We start from the raw sequence: 21,236 nt of genomic DNA, 5'->3' as shown, positions 1-21,236 counted from the left end.
ATAGCCTCAGAGAATGACGCAAGCACCTCTGTGCTTAACAGTAGGTCTAGCGTTCCCGGGCTTGAACACTGTACCTCATCGTCACTCCTCCAAACCTGCCCCTGGTCAGTGTGGCCAAACAACTCTTTGCCTCACATGACCATAAAACTTTCTTCATTTGTTTAGCTGAAAACTTCCAAGCTCAGCCTGTGGATTTTAAAGCAGGGGAATTTTTCTTGGAAGGCCTTTCAGTCCACGTCGATGTTTCAGCAGCTTTTAGTTCATGGCAGACCTGTTCCAGGGTGGTTCCTGGGCTGTTCCTGAACATTTTACAATGTTCACAACCATGTATGTATGACCATGTACTGTATAAGATTCGAATTGTGTTGAAAATGAATTCAAACTTGTGGCATTTTCTTCTATTAAGAATGAATGTTGCATCATTGCGTCATTCTGCCCTAAAAAAGAACATTTCGAAGAAATCATTGAAAGCCAACTTCTGACTGCAACTGCCATAAATGGTCCTGGTTGGACTCAAACTGAGGCTGTTCACAGTTGGCTTACAAACTGATGCAAAACATTTTTTTTATCATGTACTAGGGCTCTATGGAATTTTTGTTTTTTAATGTTAAAGAGTCTTTACTTGTCAAAAAAAAAAAAAAGCTGCATTACAGCAAATGTATTGTTAAAATCATTGTTAAAAAATAAATATGTGATAATAATAATGAAATCTCCCAACACTACAGACCAAAAGATATTCCAGCCATTATATCAACTTTGTTGACACCTATTTATTGAATATTCACCTACAGAAAACACAGAGGCTCTTATTACACTTCAACTCATCATAATAATAGCAGTAATATGGTAATAATGGACGTATAATTATAACAATCATAGTAACGTAATGAATTTAAATCAAAGTAATAACAATGTTCATTTTAACTTGATAAAACTCTCCATAGACATATTTCAATATCACTGTAAATAATATTCTACCTCGGATGAAACAGGGCAAAGAAGAACCACTTTGGGGTAAAAATTAGGTTAAATGCAGGAAACACACACTCACTCGCACACACATACTGTATGTATGTACATTTGGAGATATAACACCCATTGTCGCCCAGCGACTGTGTTTACATTTTTAATGATTCATAAAAGTTTTACAAGGCTGTATGATTCACCTAAATCCTTCCTAGGTCAATTTTTACCATCAGGAAAGTGTATTTGGCAGCTTAAAAAAGTAATTAATGTTACAATCACACACTTTTTAATGTCAGCACCCCCATGTGTTCAGTGCAAAAACACACATTTCTTATTATTTCTCAATCAAAGAAGTTCACATTTTCACACGTTAAAACAGCATTTGTCTTAAAAGTAACAAACTTGTGTGTCAACTCATACCGGTTTTGTTTATTTCTCCCCAAGTCTGAGGTTGTGTAATGCTGTGATAATGGATGCACTTGTCTGTGTATGAGTCAAAGGAAGCGCTGGCTGCTCAGTGACCCACTGCCGAATGAGCTGCTTTTGTGCTGTAGTGTTATAATTACAGCCAGACAAAAGGCTTTACCTTGAAAAACATCCAATTATGTTTTGCAAAAAGCTAGAATTCAGCCTTGCAGCACAGATTGCACAACTCACAGAAAGCTGCAGTGTGTGGATTAAGTCCATCACTGTCAGCACACATGCAAACATCGCAGTAGAAGTTGAATATAACTGTGTGCGGCCATGTGCTGTAAAATGATTTGCAATCAGTGAACCCCAGGGGAGGGTGAAAAAAAAAACATTTAGGAAGTTAAAAACCCTTTGCCACACCTGAAAATGATAGATTTCTCTCAATACTGTGGTTATTTTATCCATACAGTAGCAAACATACTGTTTTTATACTGTGATTATTTTGAGTTTTGCCCTTTTAGAATAGAAAAATATGTAGCAGCAGGTGAAGTCAGGCATCACAGATGTTACAGTCGACTCTGCTGAAGCAATGAATCTGGTTTGTAGCAAAGTTCATTAAAACTTTTGGGGTTTGAAGAGGGGAAAAGGCACGCCCATGAAGCTCAAACACAGGATAGCACCTTACTGTGTGTAAATGCACTGTTAGGGATACAGTGCTCGAGGTAACCGTCCGGGCATCTCTACGGGCAACAGTTCCCTCTAAGCGAACCCTCAACGCTTTTACAACTTTCAAGAAAAAAATGTGTGTGGTTTGGGGCACGGCAAAGTTAGTCGGTCGGGACTAGGGCGAAATTATCTCAGCGACCGATGGGTGCTAAGAATCATTGTAGGGTACAGATTCTCATGGTCACCAAACTAAGAATCATGCTGACCGGGGGAGTTTCCCACTGATGCCACCACCATCCTGATAATTACTGAATGAAGCTGGCACCACCGCCAGGTCAACATTGTCTCGATATTTATTGTACAAGTAGAATCAGCACATTTTCAACAGACATTCATCTTTGTGATTTCCCCTCCCCCCCTCCTTCTATTGCCACCCTGAGACTGACATTTGTAATAAAATAATAGCTATAGGATGGCGAGTCACTGCATTTGATGCACACATTCATGACTCCCTCTGGTGCGACGAGCGGAGTCAAACTTTCATGTTTTCCAACGCTTTCTATGACCAAAACGCCTTTAAGGCTAATGAAAATGCGCGAGCTGAAACTGTGCTTTGTGCTAAACTAAACTGATGAACACATTTCCCCTGCTGCAAACATGTTTCCGTGACATTTTTAGCATTTAGTTCACAGTTCCGTTGCACCTAAAACGGCCTCACAGAGCTGCAGACATGGCTTACTCCTATGATGTGGGTTCCACATTGTTGCCTTTTGAGGACGCTGTTGCCCACACGCGATGCCACAAAATGGCCCCGTGGACCATCACCGTTCCTGTTGCTTTTGTAGGACATAAACTGGTTTCTCACAATAGCCAAAAAAAATCCTCTTCAGCAGAGAACAATTTCCAAAATACATTTTATAAAGCAACAAAATGATTTCTTGTTTATTCCTTTCTGTAATAACTACACATGAAACGATGATGAATTCTCGTTGCAAAACTCTGAAATATTAATAACTTACTTAGCTGTACACCTCTTTGCAATGGATCATTTCAAATAACAATGTTACAAAACTACCAGAATTTAGTCACCTACAGTAAAAAAGAACTAAGCGAGCTGCTGTAGCACCTTATTCACGTAGCTTCACAGTCATCATATGAACTCTAACACACTCCAGTTAAACACACAGAATTGCCTGCTTTCCTTATACATTAAATTCCTCCATTTTGTATTGAAAGCTGCACAGCAGGGAAAGCCTACATGCAGGCCTGATGTTAAGTGGGTTTTTTTTATGATTATTATTATTATTTTTACAGATGACACTGAAGATTCACACAAGCTAAGCCACCAAGAAAAGCGTCTCATTTACACGGACGAGAACACGACAGCGATGACAGTCATGCTATTCGCTCTCGCCCAGGGATAATTGCAGCTTCTAACCACTTCCACCACATCCAGTCCGTGTCACACGCACTCACACAGAAACGACGACCTCTCATGCTCCCCCTGGTTTTTTCCATGTATGTGCAAAAAGGTTCACGATTGGTGGCAGGAAAAGATATAGGAATAGTTTGTCTTTGCATGTGCTTCTAAAAAAGCAGGAAAAAAGGAGGAAGAATATACTGAACTGAAAATGGATGGTATGATGGAGGCGCCTTTTTCTAAAGGGATTTCTAGAACATTTTCTTTGAGTAATGCTGCTCTCACAACCATTTCTCCCTCTCATATCAGTTGGTTATAGCATAAACACCTAAGGGAAAATAATAGTGTGGCTCTGTCCAAACAAAATCAATTTACAGCACCTGTAATATTCACTAAAATTGCTATATCTCCACATAAAAATTGGACATGGTTTTACAGGATTTTCTTGACCATGTAAAATCACAACTTTGTGTCTGTCCACTTTAGTTGTGTAGATTGAGAAAGCTTTAGAGACAGAGCCAGACGGGTTTCTCTCCGTTTTAAGTCTTTATGCTAAGCTAAACAGCTGCTACAATAGATGTAGGTAGATATTTAGCAGAAAGACATGAAAGCAGTATTAATCCCAGCAAGCGGACAAATAAGTCTTCATGTCCAAATTGCCCAAGAAGAACACACTAAGAACACACTATGGTCCCTGCACCTGAATCTATATGACTCCAAGTTCATAATCTTGAGATTATGATCATTTTTCCACTGCATTTCAACCTTTTTGACACCCTTTTGAAAAATAAAAAATAAAATAAAAGCAATGCACCATCCTGTGGATCCAAGCAATGGCTCAGCTGTGGATGAGGCCTGTTGAGGGTCATGGGGTCAGTTGGTCAGGGGAGGAGCATGGGATCATTGTTATTGATTGGCAGGATAAATACTGGGAAGCTCCCAAGTTAAGTGGTGGTGGCGGCGGCAGGGGGCGGGGGGTGGTGGGGGTCTTCAACAGACGGAGCTTGTCGGATCTGCCTCCCCTGGCGTGTAGAAATCCGGGATGGGTAGACCAGTGTGCAGTGTGACCTGCAAAAACACACATTATACAAATAGATATATGGATTCATCATTTATATTAAAGCTCTGTGGTGTATTTTTCAACCTGCAGATGGAGCTGTGCAACAATTCCCTCAGTGAGTGAAGTGTTTTGTCTTGGAGGCTCTTGGCTTTTATTAATCAGACCCAGCATAAAAACAAGAACAGCCGAAATTGAAAGCAATGAGACATTCAAAGTTACTGTCTGTTGCTGAGTCTTTGAAGTTTCTTCTTCAAGGGTTTAAGCCTCTGAGCCTCTAATGTATTTGTAAAAGTAAAAAAAAAAAAAAAAAAGCATTAATGAATAATAAATATAACATTTCTTATTGGTCCTACAAGTAAAAACCTCTGTTTCTGCCTACAGAATTGCTCGAGGACATGTGAACATAGGGTGGATAATGAAACAGCCCCCTTGGAGCTGGTGGGACACACTGTATTTACTCAATAAATGCACTAAGGTTTGTCACTGGAAAGCAAACTAAGTGTTAATATTATGACTTAAAGCCAGAAGCACAGAATAATGTTAATTTTTTGGCTAACGATAAAAGAGGAAATGTTACATCTAAATCTGCTAATGCTTGTCGTCTGCACTGCTTGCATTCTTGGTTCCTGTCTAGGCATTTAGTCTACCAATAATGTGCGTTATACACAACTTGAGATGCAAAATATTTGATTAAAATGAACGTATAAATTTGCAGGAACCTTTACAGTCCACATGCAACAAGTGGTAATGCACCAGAAGACTGTGGTGTTCATGTGGGAGTTCAATTGCTTAGAGCAGGCTGGAGCGTAGCAGAGAGCGGAAGAGAGATAAAAGCATAATGTATGGAACAAAAGACTGAAACAAATGCCTGCCTGAAGAACTGTGAGGCATGTTCAGGGTATATTTTAAATTTTAAATGTGCTACGTCTGTTCATTTAAACATTATAATTTTTTACCTGGACATTTCGATTGAGGCTGATAGCAGGGTAATACATGCCCTCCAACCCCTCAAATGCCACTGGACCCTGCTGCTCATCGTTGATGAGGAAGATGACGATCCTCCGTGTGAAATCGAGCAACACCCCTATTGTAGCTCCTTTACCGATGCCACCATCCGTTCTGCACGGTCACACGGAGAGAAATTAACTCATGGAAATGACACTTGTTGACATGAGGACAGTTTGGGAGATGCATAATATTTCACTCCCCTTACCGGTTGGTGTGCGAGTTGTTGTGCATGAACCAGGAGCGGTTGTTGTCCACGTACATGGCCCAGGCCTTGTCGTCCTTCCCGAGCATCACATCCTTCAGGACGTCACCCCGAGCAATCCCAAATGCCGGGTCTGGATGGTTGTCATAGCGATCGACGGTCATCTCCCAATAATGCACGCCGCGGGAGAACGCGGAGTTACCCATGACCACCCTGTCGTCGTAGCTGTTGCACGTCACCGTCAGGTTGTCGTTGGAGAGGATGATGTCTGGGTGAGCGGAGGCTGGGTCAAAGGTGAACCATGCAACTGTGCAGAAGAATTGCACACACATTGATGGTTAGCATGAATAACAGGTGACAACAACACATCAACATGTTGGACAGACATCATGAAGGTGACATGAATCTAGACTTTGGAAGTCAGATGAGGTGACCTTTTACTGTGGAAGTACTTTATTTTGAGGAATAATATCTACATGAAAAGTTAAGAAAGATATTCTTAACACTATAATGATCATGTTTGATTAATAACAGTTACATCACACTATATAACTTAATCCTAATAATAATTTAACACCTACTGTCAGACAGTCTGCAAGTATTAATTGGCGTTTGTTTTTACCTGCTTTGAACTGCCAGGCGGGTGGCGTTAGATAACTCAGCCGTTCATCAGAACAATATGCAGTAATCAACAAGCTTTCAATTATACGTTGAACCGTTTCTTAATTTTTGTCTCTTGTCACAAAAACTGTGAAAAGAATTGTGATTGTGATAGTACACTGATATATTTGGAAACAGGTGTACTGCAAGAAAACCCTCACCGTCGCACTTACTAGATTTTTCCTTGGGAGTTTCAACCACATCCCATGGTCATTATCAGGGAGGAGTTTGCTTATCAGTGAACACAAGAGAGAATCACACCATCATAACTAAACAAACTCCTTCCCACTCGCAGTGACCATGAAAGCTCTGGAAAAAAAGCAAGTAAGTTGACCTTGATTTAGGATTACTGCATAAAAAACATGTTTCCCACTGAGCCCTCTTAGTTTGCCACACTCGCGTTTTGAGATTTCATCATAAAGACTTATAAAGACACAGATTTACTGCAAAGTCTTTGAATTATTCAGTAACAAGGACTTTTGTAATCAACAGATCATCTGACCTTCTTTCAATGCAACATTTTGTTTGCAATTTTACAATTTACATTTACTCTCGACGCATTTAGGGGCTAAAAAGAGGGCAGGTATGTTCCTCCGGAGTTGCTGGAGACCAAAACAAGAGCTAAAAATAAGTTACACCAGGTCATCAGAACACAACTCTAAATGAATAATAATGCTGCTTTATCAGCTTTAAAGTTCTTCTGCATATCATTCAAAGCAACACTAATTTCAATTCACATTAATTGTTTTTTTTTTGCTGGCAGAAATCTCAAAACTACAGTACCTGCATGGCTTAATTCCTAATTAGAAAATACTCTTAAAGTACACTTTGCATTTTTGTATTTCAATTTGTTTGTTTAACTTTTCTTTGATTTGCAACTCATTAAATGTTAAGCAGGTTAAATCAAATGCTTAAATAATTTTGCAAACTGCTTGACTCAGGATTAAAGTTAAAACTTAACATACCGTATAACACTATACTCTACACAGAGAAATGTTTTTAACAGGCGGGCGTTTGCACATTTACGGGCTACAGCAGACTTCCCAGCTTTCAGTGTCAGGGTCAGTATGTGCAGTAAAGTAACATTACAGCTTTATTTCCCACAGGAAATAAAACAAAGAGGTTTATTAGAGGCCTGTAGTGAACATTTAATAAGCAGCAATCTGCCCGCCTGCTGGTTTGTGCGATAGGACTGCAATGATGAAACAGGCAATGGCCAGGAGGGGGATTCGAGAGGAAACAGTCAGCAATGAGAGCCGCCCATACCTGTGCCTATAGACTGAATATCACATGGAGGGAGTCCAGCTAAAACGTGAAATGAAAGAGGGAAGAAAAAGAGGGGCAAAGGCAAAGAAAAAGAGGGGAGGAGGAAGACGAAGCAAAGCGTTGAAGCAGACAGCGTAGAGGGGGTTGGGGAGGGGGGGTGGAGAGGGTAAAAAGCAGGTTTGATCAGGGAAGCTGGTTCAAGTCAGCGGCTAAAAAAAACAGACCAAACCAAAGAAACAAACAACAAAACAGACAAAGACACTGTTCTGATTTCTTTAGGGGAAATAAAACTAAATAAATCAAAGAGCAGTCCGGTCAGGATGAACGATGTCAGACCGCTGCAAAGAGACTGAAAGGGTCTGAGTGGTTAGACGACGTTGTGCAGCCTCCAGCAGCTGCTGAGTGCTCCGTCTGTCAGGCAGGGAGGCTATCAGGGTCCTCCAGGTCCACTGATGGAGGACAAGCTTCCCCGTCTATGAAGAGCACTATTAAACTAATGGGAAAGCAAGCATGTGTGTGTGGACGAGCTGCTACGGGATGTACTACAATTAAAAACTGCAGCTGGGTCAAGTTCTTGTCATGGACGTCTTGGAGGCTTTTAATGTTATTTGTCTTTGTGCAACATGACAGATCAGTTTGAGGGAGTCTCACAGCTCTTACGACTCTAAAATCCATTAAAAAAGCCAACCGTTTACCAAAAATGTATAAAGAATGTTAGCAAAATTGCACAGATATCTGCCAAATTTCTTATCTGCTTAATTTCATGTTCTAAAGTTGCAAGCAACAGTAATGTGTCCAGGTAAAGTTTGTTTGCTGTGATGTGAACACATCTGTCCAGTCGTCAACTCACAGTTGATACTGGCAGTATTATAGCAGTTTTTACGACACTTTGAGGATAAAATCATTCTGTCCCGACTAGTTTTCTATTTGCACCTTTGCTCCCAACAATGGTGTTCAGCAGCAAATATGTGGCATGTAGCTTGAAGAGCAAAGATATTCATTATCTTAGAAATCTTATCTTATCTATGTACTGTATATCACATGTCACATTTACTAAACGAACAAACCTACAAAATAGGGACAAATGGCTAATTTTAGTGATGACAGGAGACTACAAAACCTGAAAAAAGACAAATTGGTGCACCTTAATTTTCTGTAGCATTGACATCATTTAAAACAGATATTCATGATCCCCAGAGGATGAATCCTAATGATCACTGAGATGCCCTGACTTTATTAGACCCGTACAGTATTACTGTACCAGTTTGAAGACTGATATGAAGAATTCTTTCTTGCTTCAAGCAACACAGACTTTAGTTGTCTTTATAAGAATGTTGTGGCTACGAGTGTATTTTGCCTTAAACATATGCATTCATGTAAAGAGGAGGAGGAAGAGGAGATGATGATGCTCAACCTACTCTCAGAGGTCTGCATGATCAGTGTCTTGCTGTACTGGCCCACTCCGCTGGCGTTAAAGGCCTTTACTCTCGACTTGTATGTGCTGTTGAAGTGAAGCCCGTCCACTGTGCAGATGGTCTCAGTCCCCACGTAAACTTCCTGCAAAGACACAATGCTTCCTGTCAAACTGGCACATACATCAAGTGCGTAATTATGACACCCAACAGATACAGAGCCCTGTTTTTATTTAACTCGGCCGGCTCTGCTTCAGAAGGAGTGTCCCATTTGGATTTGGAGGTGAGCGTAATGAGCGAGAGTGTGAGTTTGTACAACTGAGCGTGGGTGAGGCAGCCCACACTGGAGTATAAATAGACATGGGGACACAACTCGCCAGGCTCAGCGTGGAGCTGCGTTGGTGGGCCTCCATGAGTCACAGAGCAGAAGAGGAAAAGAAACCTTCCCTTGCAATGTGTTTGGCAAAGTGTAGCATCGAGAGCAGGTATGGCATATGGAACAGGTAAGGAGTGAAAATTAATTATTATTAGTTGCAGACTAAAACAGCCTTTGGCAACTAAACACACAAAACTTAGTATCACTTTAAAAACACTAGCATGATATCAGGTATGGAAAAGTGCTCCTACATGGTTAAAGTGTCCGCTGTAGATGAACCGAAAAAACTACATTTCTTCTCTAACACAATTTGGCATGGACTGCCTACCAATTAGCAGTTAGCGGATACGGTTGGTGAATCTGTTGGCAGATTGGTTGGCAAATGATGGCCCTCGTAAGGAACATTTGTAATTAAGACAAAGGGATGAAGGCTTACGTGAACACACAATTACAGAATGCGGAATGAACTAAAAGAGGGAGAGATTACGGCCAGCTGGCTTCAGCAAAGAACAAACCGACTTAAGGTCATGGCTGCTTTTCCTAAAATTAAAACACAGGATGCCTTTACGAACAGCTGCTGGACAATTCACGTGATAGTAGTTGAATAGATTTGAGAGATTTGAGTTTGTTAATATCCATTTAGTTTTTCAAGAAAACCTAGTTTAGTTTTATTTTAGTTGAATTTTTTTTTATTTGCCCGGGAGCAGGAGTATTCTTCACTCAGCGTAAGATTCATTTACAGTGGACCAGACAAACAAGCAGTTCAAACTGCTAAGTGTGAAAAACTATGTACAAAAAAAATAAAACTAACAACAAAATAAACTTAAAACTGGTCAAAACCAAATAAAGAAAACTGAAACACAACAGAACGGGGAAAACTAAGCCAGGCCAATTAACACCTGAAGTGGAGCAAATAATCAGTCTCAAGGAGCGAGTGATGTGCCTTTGCAGCCGACTCCCATCTGGGGGGGCCCAGTACCCAAGACGTCGTGCTCAGTCCATGCAGGCAGGACTTTATTTTGATGGGAACACCACGCGGCTAATCATGCGAGGACAGACTAGGATCATACCTTTGTCCTTTGACTTTGGCCTTTATTTATTTGATTTGGTTGCCGTGGTTCTGCGTTCAGTTGTTAATTTAAAGGCTTGATTAAAATGATAAACAATAGGGAAAATAAGGAAATACAAAAAACATAAAAACAAGACATTTTATGAAAACACTAAATAAAAAATTGCTCACCAACACACAAAGGGGGTGAGGACAGTGAATGTGCTTTTGTAACTTGGGGAAACTCCACATTTTTCCAAAATATAAGATCAGGACTAATATTTTAAATGCATTTTACATGACCTAAACTAAATGCAAATTGATGAGAGCCAACAGACATGGAGGATGTTTTCTTTTTACAGGTTTAGAAGTCGATATCCTCTCCCACTGTACTGAGGGAACTGTTCAGGAGGTATGAGTTGCCCCTCTAACAAAGCAGGAGCCTCGATGTATAAAGAACTAGGGAGGGTCTTATGAAGATGGATTACAAGGTGAAACTCAGTGAGGGTATGAATACTGCTTTGAGCTTTTTGTCGTGGCAGCGTGTCATTCCATCCCCTGCTAAAGTGTGTCACATGACCTGCTCGTCACATCCACACCGGGGGGTTTCAGCAACAAAGTGCTGCTTTCACATTTCCCTGGCCAAACTGGTGTCCTCACTGGCAACAAATGTACGAGTCTTTGTTGTTCTGTAAAGGAGAATTATGATTCTAAATGGCCCTGTTTCTCTTTTTTTCTTGCGAGCTAAACGTAAATCTTTTAAAGTTCCCATTTAAAAGGTTTTACGAGTGCAAGTAATGTTGTCGGTACCTGCTGAGGGAAACTTACCCTGAACGGCCCCCCGTTGCCGTCGTCCAGCTCCAGGATGTACCCCTCCACGGCGATAGTGGAGAGCGGTGGCTGTTTCCAAGACAACGTGGCGCTGTTGTTCTGTGTGCAGCATTCCTCCAGCTGAAGCATCGGAGCAGCTGGGACTGAGGAAGGGGAAGAAAACCAGGCCAGATTACAGCACACTGAGATATGAAAAGACACATTCCTCTCATCTGAGTCGGCAGTGCAGCAGGACCTGTTCAATATTTATCATTTATAAATTTCACTGTGAATTTATGAATTCATAATGCATGAATATCAACACACCAAACTTCTCTGTAATTTATCGAATATTTAACACCTTCAGCATCTCTGTGGTATCACAAAATTCCAGAATAACAGCAAGTTTTAACTCACATGTTCCTTGATAATGTTTTCCTTTGTTTACCAGGCAAACAATTTGTGACAAAAAGGTCATATGCAAGAACACGTTGCCTTTAAATTATGACTGTAATCTCAAGGGACTGCTGCCATCAAAAATCGAGGACACTGCCTTACAGAAAAGAACATTAACGTACTTTCTGGAAAAACTTTAGAAAAGCATAACAGCAAAGTCAAATTTGGTCCATTCCCAACATACTCCTGCAAACATGGCATCCCAGAAGTCATTTACTGTCTTCTAGCCGAAAACATTTCATAAGAGCAGACGTTTGCTCTCTAGGGGCCTAAAGTCTGCCATAACCTGTCATGTGCCTGCGTTCCCCCCTTCTGTACGTCCCCCATGTGTCTGTGCCTGTTACTGTCTGTCTTTTACCTTTCATCTGGACAAAGTCCAGCTGGTGTATTGTCTGCAGCAGTGGTCCACTGTCCAGAGTGAGGTCAAAGTCACTGGTCATTCTTGGGGTGAGGGTTCCCTTCCCCCACTGGCTCTCTGTCATGTGAACTCTTCGGATCAAAGCATCTGAGATCTAAGAACAGCACCGGACACAATGAAATGTTAAAACTCCGTTAATGCCTAATGTTTGATACTATTCTGAGAATCAGGAGAATGACGCATGTTTATCTTATCTTATACTTCCCATTTAATGCTGAAAGAAATGCAATGTAGACATGCACAAATATGAAATATGTCTACAGGGAAGCATACAATTTAACACACGTGAAGACCATATCTAGTTTAGTTTGAATGGACCATGTAAGACCAAGCTGCATGACTATTTATGCAAAACTCCCAAGTAAAATTTCACATATCTTATCATAATGGATATTTGGAGTATTAATGAGTATCACTTTGATGGATAAATGATTACATTTCATATTAAAGCTCTACTGCACACAAGTAATGGCTCACTTGCATATATACAGATAAGATATACAGAAAAGCACTGTAAACTGCTCAAATCTCATCAGTCAACACAACTATCACAAAAACAAGTGTTCTTTAGCCAACACACTACCCCAAGGTGTCAAATAAGTTTGATTTTAACGAGACACAATTGCTCAGCAAACACTGAGAAAGCGCTCTCTTTTTTCACATGTGAGTAAAGTCAACATCAAAACTGAGTCTGAGTCATATTTGCAGCCTGTAACTTAACAGTTTTGAGGAGGCATTTCTCCCTTGTTTCTAAAAACATTTTTTTTTTTTACAGTGAACTGTCACTAAGCTTAAAAGTTGAATAATGATGAACTAACTGATGAATAACTAAAGAAACACTTTCAACTATAAAAATGTAAAGTAAAGACGCTTTCACTTTTACTGAACACATCCTACCTGAAGGAAACCACTGGGGTCATTCTCCTTGATGACCTCCAGACAGTACTCCATCAGCCCCGTGGTCTGACGCAGCTTCACCGTACAGTGGGAGATTTGATCCCGGACAACCTGGGACATAAGTGAAAAAAAGCGGAAATTGGAGCTAAAAGAGGAATAAAATGAGCAGAGAATCAGGTTTTGCAAGTATAATATGCTTAACCGTGAACTAATGCATGAAGTGTGCAAGTATGTAGAGAATAAATACTGTGTAGCAGAACAGGAAAGGGGCGAGAGAAAGCCTGGGCATGCAGAGAAATAATTAACAGAGTAAATAAAGAGTGGGAGGTGGTAATGTTAATAAATGAGGAAAGCAGAAAGACAAAAGGGGGGAGCAGCAGAGGGGAGAAAAAAAAGCAAAGAAAAAAAAACAACTGATGAAGGAGAGTAAGACATTCAGTAAAGGAAGAGAGTAAAATGACGCAGATTACACAGGGTTGTTAATGGGTGAAGAAGCTGAAAGAGAATTAACGAGGAATAACAATAATGAGATTAGCATCAGGATTGTCAAAGTGACAGATGGAGTAATTTTTCCTCTTGAGACTCGGCAACAGATTGAGGGAGGAGGAGCAGCCTGAACCGATCCTGCTATTGACGTGACCGGCAAGAAAGTGATATTTTGTGTTCGCGGGCGGCCAGGCCGTGTGAACAGCCATCGGCACTTACATCAGAGACAAGACGCAACATTTTACTCCATATGCGACGCAAAAATGTCATCGCAGAAGTTCCATTTTCCCTACGTGGCTGAAAATCACAGGAGGCAGATTAGGGAAATTCTCCTGTCTGCACTGATTTGACTGGACACGTGATGGATGTACTGTAACTCGGGAGATTCCCTCTTTTGTACAGACATCAGTGTCCACAGTCCACAGAGCCTCACTGCAACTGTGAGAAATAAATGGAGGTGCTGGACCGAGGGTTGCTAGGGAACAAAAACTTCACTGCTGCTATCTGAGAGTCTCCAAGGCTGAATGGAGAGGGAGAAAAAAAACGTTATGAATCCACTCAGGGGCCGACACACAGCACACATGAAGACGACATACTAAGTGTTGTTCTACTGACAAAACCAGCAAAGACTTTGATGCTATTCAATACTTTATTTAGCTGTAGCCAGCTTAAGAAATGAATATACAAATGTATTTTCAGTGATCATAAGAGCAGAAATGCAACTTACAGTATATTTTATAGCATTGAAACACAGACACAGTATGCTTTAAACATTTCTCTGTCGTCAACTGAAAACATGAAAACCACATCACGTCACAATTTTTAATCATAGTAAGCAGTATATTATTTAATGTACTTTTTCTTGACACTCAAATGAGTAACTGTTTGAAATAGCCAAAACTTAAAGGTTAAACATCAGAAAATTCCATTATGTTTGATGCAAAAGTCTTAAATTCTTAAATTAAATGTTTGTTACACTATCCAAACACTTCCTCGCACACCAATGGTGCTGAAGCGGCACTGGCCTGACTCCGGGACACTCTGCTTAGTGTTGCTTAATGTGTGGTTATGTGTGTACCTGTTCTCTAGCATGTCACCATGACCAGCACCGAGGTTGTTTTGTGCACAGAAAGACTCCTGGAAAAGTACAACACAGGCTTCGCGATATTGTGGATATGACAAAGTGTAGCTGCTATGAAGAAAATCAGTCCACTTGTACATGTTTTCAATTTTTTGAAAAAGATGAATCTTGAATCTTGCCTGAAAGCTGCATTCTCAGCTTTACACGGGCTGCGTCTGTAACAAGCTGAGGGTGGAGGGTCAGTAAAGTAATAAACTTTTAGGAGGTAAGAATGGTCTCACACAAGACGAAGCATTTTAGTTGTTTGAACCGTTACTTCAGATTTGTCGTGGGGCTTTCTTGGCCTCTGCTGCTTTTGTTTTCCCCATTCTTTTTAGATGTGTCTGTTGTGTGTACCCCAACTCTATGATGATACTCATAATCAATATTGTGATGCGATTTAGGACAATATGCTTTAAACAAAGCCACAGATGACATATGTACAGTTTCTGGGGTTTTTTTGTTTGGCAGCTGAACCCAACTTTAAGTGACTTCTAGCGCCTTACAAAAACCTGCACAAACACATTTGAAGATGCTGAGTTTTAGCTTTGAACCGCTGGAAACTCTCAGCCTCCTTTGCATTTCTTTATTCCTCATGTGCTCTTATCTGCTGCAGACCAGAGAGCAGAGGTACAGTTATACACAGTCTGCAGGAAAATCACTCATGTTCAGTTGAAATTAAAGAGTCACATTTGTTTTGACCCCTCTCCTTTTGCCAAACTAGCTGCGGTTTCGCGTCCCGTTCAGACGACAGGAAGTAATGATGACTTGCTAAGCCTCGGTACAGTCCCACTTAAACCAACCAAACACAAAATGCAGCTTCTCGTTCACGGTTCAAACCAAATCAAACAACTTCTAGGCCTGACTGCACTCTAAGAGGCTTAAATATTAACTGCAATCAGAATATTTTCAACTAAATTAAGATTTACAGAGACGCAGCCAATCATATTCTAATTATTTCCCCCTTTCAGTGCCTTAATCACTCATGTTGAACATTTCTTCCCATACAGTGAGAAGACATTTCACTCCTGCTCTGATGATTCGGCCTGTATTGTTCCGGCTGAGGGCCAAACCATTCCTGCTTTGTCAACCCTGGAGCATCCACACCCCTGTGGTGGCCTGGCAAGGCTCCGGGAGGAGTGTCAATGCTGTCACTGTATGCTTGACAATCAGACTCGCTGTCCCTGCTCCGTATGCAGCTGGAATCAAAAACTCTTAGAGTACAACACAGATAGAGGGAAACAACTCGAAGTTGCAGGGAAAGGCCACGTTTCATCCTTTCTCATCATTTCCGTGGTCATACCTCTCAGATTCGACACTCACTGCTGCTTAATGAGCTGCTTCTCCCAGCAGTCATCTTTAGAGGGGGATCTTGACCAGAAATGTGGGACAGAAAAAGAGAGGGAAAGGTGAGGGACACACCAAATGCAGGACAACAGTAGAGAGCAGAGATGCTTGATTAAATAGGCCAGAGTTTCTGCAGAAGCAGGGATGAACAAAGCTCACCGGGGCAAACAAACTCCATCCTCTGCCCTCTTTGACTAACGTACCATAGCTGTCATTGTGATTAAGCACACAGCTGCTTAAATGAATCCCAAACCAAGGGACAAGAAACGTACATGGACCTCTTTAGTGCTTTAACATACAGTAACACATCCCTTCTCTGTCATTATTCAACATCAGCACTGAGGGTTTTTCACACATTTCACTCTGGAGCTCACTGATGAATATGGCTTTTTAAAATGTCAGCTGTCCGTGATCTGAGAAGCAGCTGATTTCAACTATGTATTGTCGGATGACATGTTGCTGTGGGACGCAGGCTCATCAAACCATGTTACGACTCTTGTTTTAGCTAAGTGCAAACAGTTGGAGCATCACAGCAAAACATGTTTAATATTTAAAGCTGCAATATCAGATTTTTCTTTCCACATGGGGGAAACACAACTAAGCTGTAAACATAACAGCTGTTTCTAACAATTCTTAAAGGAAATATTTGTCTCGTTAGCCACTAAACTAAACTGCCTTCAACGCCTCAGTGCTAAGTGAGTCTATCATTTGGTGGGGGGGGGGTTAGACATTTCTCTCTGAAAACAGTTTCATGCTTTATCTGAAAATGATGCTGTGAGCAGGAGCTACAACAGCAAACCTGCAGTGGAACCTCTGCAAACCTGAATCCATAGAGATGTGGTTGCACTGTATATCGCAACATCATAGTTTCAAGCAGCTTTAACGCTATGAACCAATGGCTTTGTCACCGTCATTGAGCCACTTTCTAAGATTAAAATGTAGCTTGTATCACCTTTAAACACAAATGTTTGTCCACTAGCACAGAGTGAAACAACACAGACGGAGACTGATAGTATCCAGTGTGCTGTCCTGGTTCTGCAGGACCTGCTGCCTCTTTGTGACATAAACTACCTCCTTCTATCAGTGGCTGCTATAATTATTAGGCCACTGCAGCAGGATGCTGTGGCTGCAGTGCTCTACCGTGTCCCCTTTCAGCAGTGATGGTCAGAGAATGTGACAAGTGCCACTTCCACTGACACTCAGCCATCAGCGACTTACTCAGGCCAATAAAGACGAGATAAGCTTCATGTCCTCAATGCAAACATAAGAGAAGAACGCTCAAAATGACAGATACATTGGTTTAAATCCGCTACTTCCAAGGTCAACACATTTACAGCTGTCAATTTAGTCTATAACATGTCAGAACATCCTAATACAACAATCTTTAAATTCAACCCAAAGGTTTTCAATTTATATAAAGATGTTAAAAAAAAGGTAACATCTTTTTTGCATTTTAGAGGCTGAAATCAGAGAATATTTTTGCATTTGTGCTCAAACAATCGCAAATATTTTTTGAGCTGAAACAGCAGATTAACCAGTGAGTCAGTCGACAGAGAAATAATCAGTAACTTAAAAAAAACGTTAGTAATAAAATGAAGATGCGATAACTAACAAACATTTTTTTTTGACTTGTTAACTTTTTCCCTGCAATCAGTCATTTGAAAATGTCATTTGACATTTTACCAAGAATAACTGGAAATTCGTCACTTATAAAAAAAATAACTCTTCCTTGCGGTCATAAAAATATAGATTAGTCTGTTGACGGCTCTAAGCTTTACAAAGAAACCACAACTTAATAATTAATGTTCATCCCACCAAAACATCTCTGCTGCAGATCCCACAGTGTCGCTCACTGTGACAGAATTCATCATTCTCTGTTTTCCTCCAGTTTTCTTCATATTTCCTGAGTTCATCTGCAAGCTGGTGTAAACTCTAAAATCTTCGTCGTGTTTGAGTGCATGAAATTGAGGAAGACCCTGGGGAGCAGGGAACCCCTGGAGCAAAGCACTTAGTCAGATGATGAGGAGCCAATGGGGAGAGCAGCACATCGCTACAGCAGAAATTAAAAAACCCAAGTGTGGATGTACTCGTTAAATGACCCAGGCTTTGTGCCCAGGGGACGAAGCATCAACTGGTGCTTTGCATTACGCAGAAGAAGTTAAACAATGACTTGTTTCGGATTCATTGTGTTTTGCTCCGATCAGCTCCTGGAAGAATCCCTCATCAGTCCACAGCTGAGTGTGTGAGCTCAGATCTCTCAGATGAAATACAGTGAAAGGGACAGACAGAAGAGGCAGTACGCCTCCGTTTGATCATATTCGATGCGTTCTCCGTGTTATAGTGAAGGACTGTGATGATGTTTTTTAGGTTTTAGACCAAAATCATTTTGCAGAGAAATGAAATGTACTTCAGAGCAGTAATCTATCACAGTGAATTTAATTACATTTCTGTCTTTGTTAAAATGATTCAGGGTAACATTTCTTTTTAAACCTTTACGTTTGGAAATGGTGGATTGTCTTTTCTGACAGGACAGTGCTGTTCTAAGTTATCAAGGCTCCTGGAAATATTGGCACAAGCTCTGCTCTTTTCTGCAAACTTTACAAAGAAGAAGCACGTAGAAAACATCTCTGTGATGGATTATCAACTAAGTCTTCATAAAGCCTTTTTACAATCTTTGTAAGTGGATTTTCACATCCTGCTGACAGAAATTTGGAAGAATAGCTGCCTGGAAGGAAGAAAATCTTCCTAAAAGCTGAAAGATGGAGACTGGTGCTAGTCAGTGAGTGCTGTGGCAGCTGTACTAGCAAGGACTGCAATGTTGTGGTCAGTATTATGATTTGAATTGGTTGGTACACTGTTAAAGATAACGTATGAAAAGTATTAATATTCCGTCAGAAGGATATTTCGACATCGGCGGGATAGTTTCAAACTAGCACTTAGGATCCCATTTACAGAAATTAGAGACTTCCATTTGTTACTAGTGCTATTACGTTGACCTTTATATCGTGTGATGAAATCCAATATCTACAGATTCTACACTGAGGATCATTAGCCTGTCCTAGAGGTTTTGGGTATCAATTACAGTATGTCTTCATATTTGATGTTGCAGTTATGATGCACGTTAAAATGGGATTCAAATAGTCACCATCAAACAACCCTTCACCTCTGCCATCTCTTCACACTCACACCCACACACACACACACGGGTTGGTCCTCATGATGTGGAGAAAAAAACTGAACCTGACTCACGGTATGAAGGACAATTTCTCGCCTCTAAAGCTTCAAACAAACTCAACGCTTCCTGGTCACCATGGCGACTGGGCTTTGGCGTCAGCAGGCCAGGACCAGACTCTAACTGCAGGAAGCTCCATGGGAGACATCAAATCAGTTGCAGCTGCATCCCCCCTGTTTATATTATTTTTTTTTCTCTGTGTTTTAGTGGCTTTTGAGGTGAGCGACACAGGCCTGAATCAGCAGCATCAATCAGGGGACTTCATTAGTCTCTTTAGTCTATTAGTCTCGCGTATAAAATACATAGCTGGCATTTTGTCTAACACAACAATCTGTTGTTCATATGCAAATAAGTCCTATCTGAGAAGCTACATCTGGAAACCACACAAAGGACTACGCTCTCATCAGTGCTCCGGGACAGAACTGTGGACATTCAATTATGGCTGCAGGACGACCTCTGCCACTCAGCCACATGCTAATGAAGCAGAAAGCTTCCCATTGACTGTCCATGTCAGTCGGGGCTCCCGTTACTCGAGATGCACTCCAGAAAATGTGATATCTCCAGGGATCCTCTCCCTCCCCCCTTCTATTTCAGCTGATATCTACCTAAAGTGAACTGCACTGACCCAGGTTCAACAGAAAAAAAAGCATGTAAAACAGAGAGAGGTTTCTTGCGACACAGCAAAGATTATGCTACTGAAAATGCAAAAAGATGATCTGATCTGTCACGGAGAGAAATGTGTCTTTCTTGCATTAAGATTCAGTGAAGGACATGTGGAGGAATCAGTCTGTTGGATGACAGGAGGGATGAAATCTGCACTGAGCTGCATTAACATTCCTCTGCTTGGAGGTGTGAATGTGCCCAGTGTATCTCTGTGCCCCATAAACATCCATCAGGAAACAACAATCAATCATTGATGGAACACGTTTTGCATGTTTGAATGTGAAACTCTCCAAAACCCCCTTTGTGCTCTGCAGCACTTGAGCTTCCAAACCTGCACATACAGGCAATAAAAGTGAAAAAGTGGCAGTTTAGCGAGCGAGCGTTATATCAGCAGCTTTGCAGAGTGAGAGGTGGTATAATTTCGTTGTTAATTGCAGAACATATCCGGCTATAAAAAGTACACACTGTTCCGAGTGTCACTATCTGCTCTTTTCCTTTTCCAGGATTGTCCTGGTTACTTTGCTGATGGAAAAACAGAGGAATGAGGGTTTTTTGTGGTTTAAAATTGTCAAAGAACTACAGTTACATTAGGTTCTATTTTCTGTGCATTAAAAACTTAAAAGTGCTAAAAGTTATGGAAATTGATTTTGCTTTTTTGAATAATAGCTGTAGATAGGGGATTGACTATGTCTGCTGTTAACACACAGCCACATTCGTTGGACAGACAAGGTGAAGCTTTGAAGGATAGTTTGACATTTTAAGAAATACACTTGTTTTCTTATTTCTCTTGTGAGAGTTACAGTAAATGATCGATTCAATTCCACATGTACGCAGCAATTATGAATGTAGATGTAGCAGGGTGGGGGGGCGGCAGTGACTCAGTTGGTAGGGCGGTCACCTACCGACCATGGGGTTGGAGGCTCGCGTCCCGCTCCTACCAACCACACGCCCAAGTGTCCCTGGGCTAGATACCGAACCCCAACACCCCCATCCCCGTCCTCAGCCTTGCAGTGCCTGTCCCAAGCCTGGCAAAGTTGGGAAGGGTTGCGTCAGGAAGGACAAAACTGTTCCAAACCAACATGCGCATAAATAATCTGCTGTGGCGACTCTGAACTCACAGGATAAGCCGAAAGGACAAAAACAAAAAAAGAAACTAGCGGGCAGGTAGCTGAGCATAGAGACTGCAAACTCTGCCAAAAAGTTACACCATCCATGTACCAGCACTTTCAACTATGACTAATAAAGACAGTACACAGGATTTGGCTGCATGCAGAAAAACGGAGCCAGTCCATATATGTTTAGAAAGAAAAAT

The 21,236-nt window shown here is 41.1% G+C and overlaps 1 protein-coding gene across 2 annotated transcripts in view; it reads right to left on the bottom strand.

The window, feature by feature from the left end:
- Positions 1-754: 754 nt before the first annotated feature.
- Positions 755-21,236, bottom strand: part of trim9 (tripartite motif containing 9) — a 34,231-nt gene continuing 13,749 nt past the window's right edge. The window contains exons 4-11 of one of the 2 annotated variants that reach the window (XM_067480376.1): positions 13,077-13,187; positions 12,120-12,273; positions 11,324-11,469; positions 9,078-9,216; positions 7,660-7,698; positions 5,737-6,040; positions 5,480-5,642; positions 755-4,531 (exon numbers count right to left, since the gene is read on the bottom strand). In XM_067480376.1, the coding sequence (XP_067336477.1) occupies positions 4,454-4,531; positions 5,480-5,642; positions 5,737-6,040; positions 7,660-7,698; positions 9,078-9,216; positions 11,324-11,469; positions 12,120-12,273; positions 13,077-13,187 (1,134 nt within the window). In that variant the 3' untranslated portion in view covers positions 755-4,453. The remainder of the gene's footprint in view (positions 4,532-5,479; positions 5,643-5,736; positions 6,041-7,659; positions 7,699-9,077; positions 9,217-11,323; positions 11,470-12,119; positions 12,274-13,076; positions 13,188-21,236) is intronic. The other variant, XM_067480377.1, reaches the window with a different exon arrangement.

The sequence above is a fragment of the Channa argus genome, chromosome 16 (genome assembly GCF_033026475.1).
Source record: "Channa argus isolate prfri chromosome 16, Channa argus male v1.0, whole genome shotgun sequence".
Lineage (NCBI taxonomy): Eukaryota > Metazoa > Chordata > Actinopteri > Anabantiformes > Channidae > Channa > Channa argus.
Note: the sequence above shows the minus strand (reverse complement) of the source record. Positions and strands in the feature narration are given on the sequence as shown.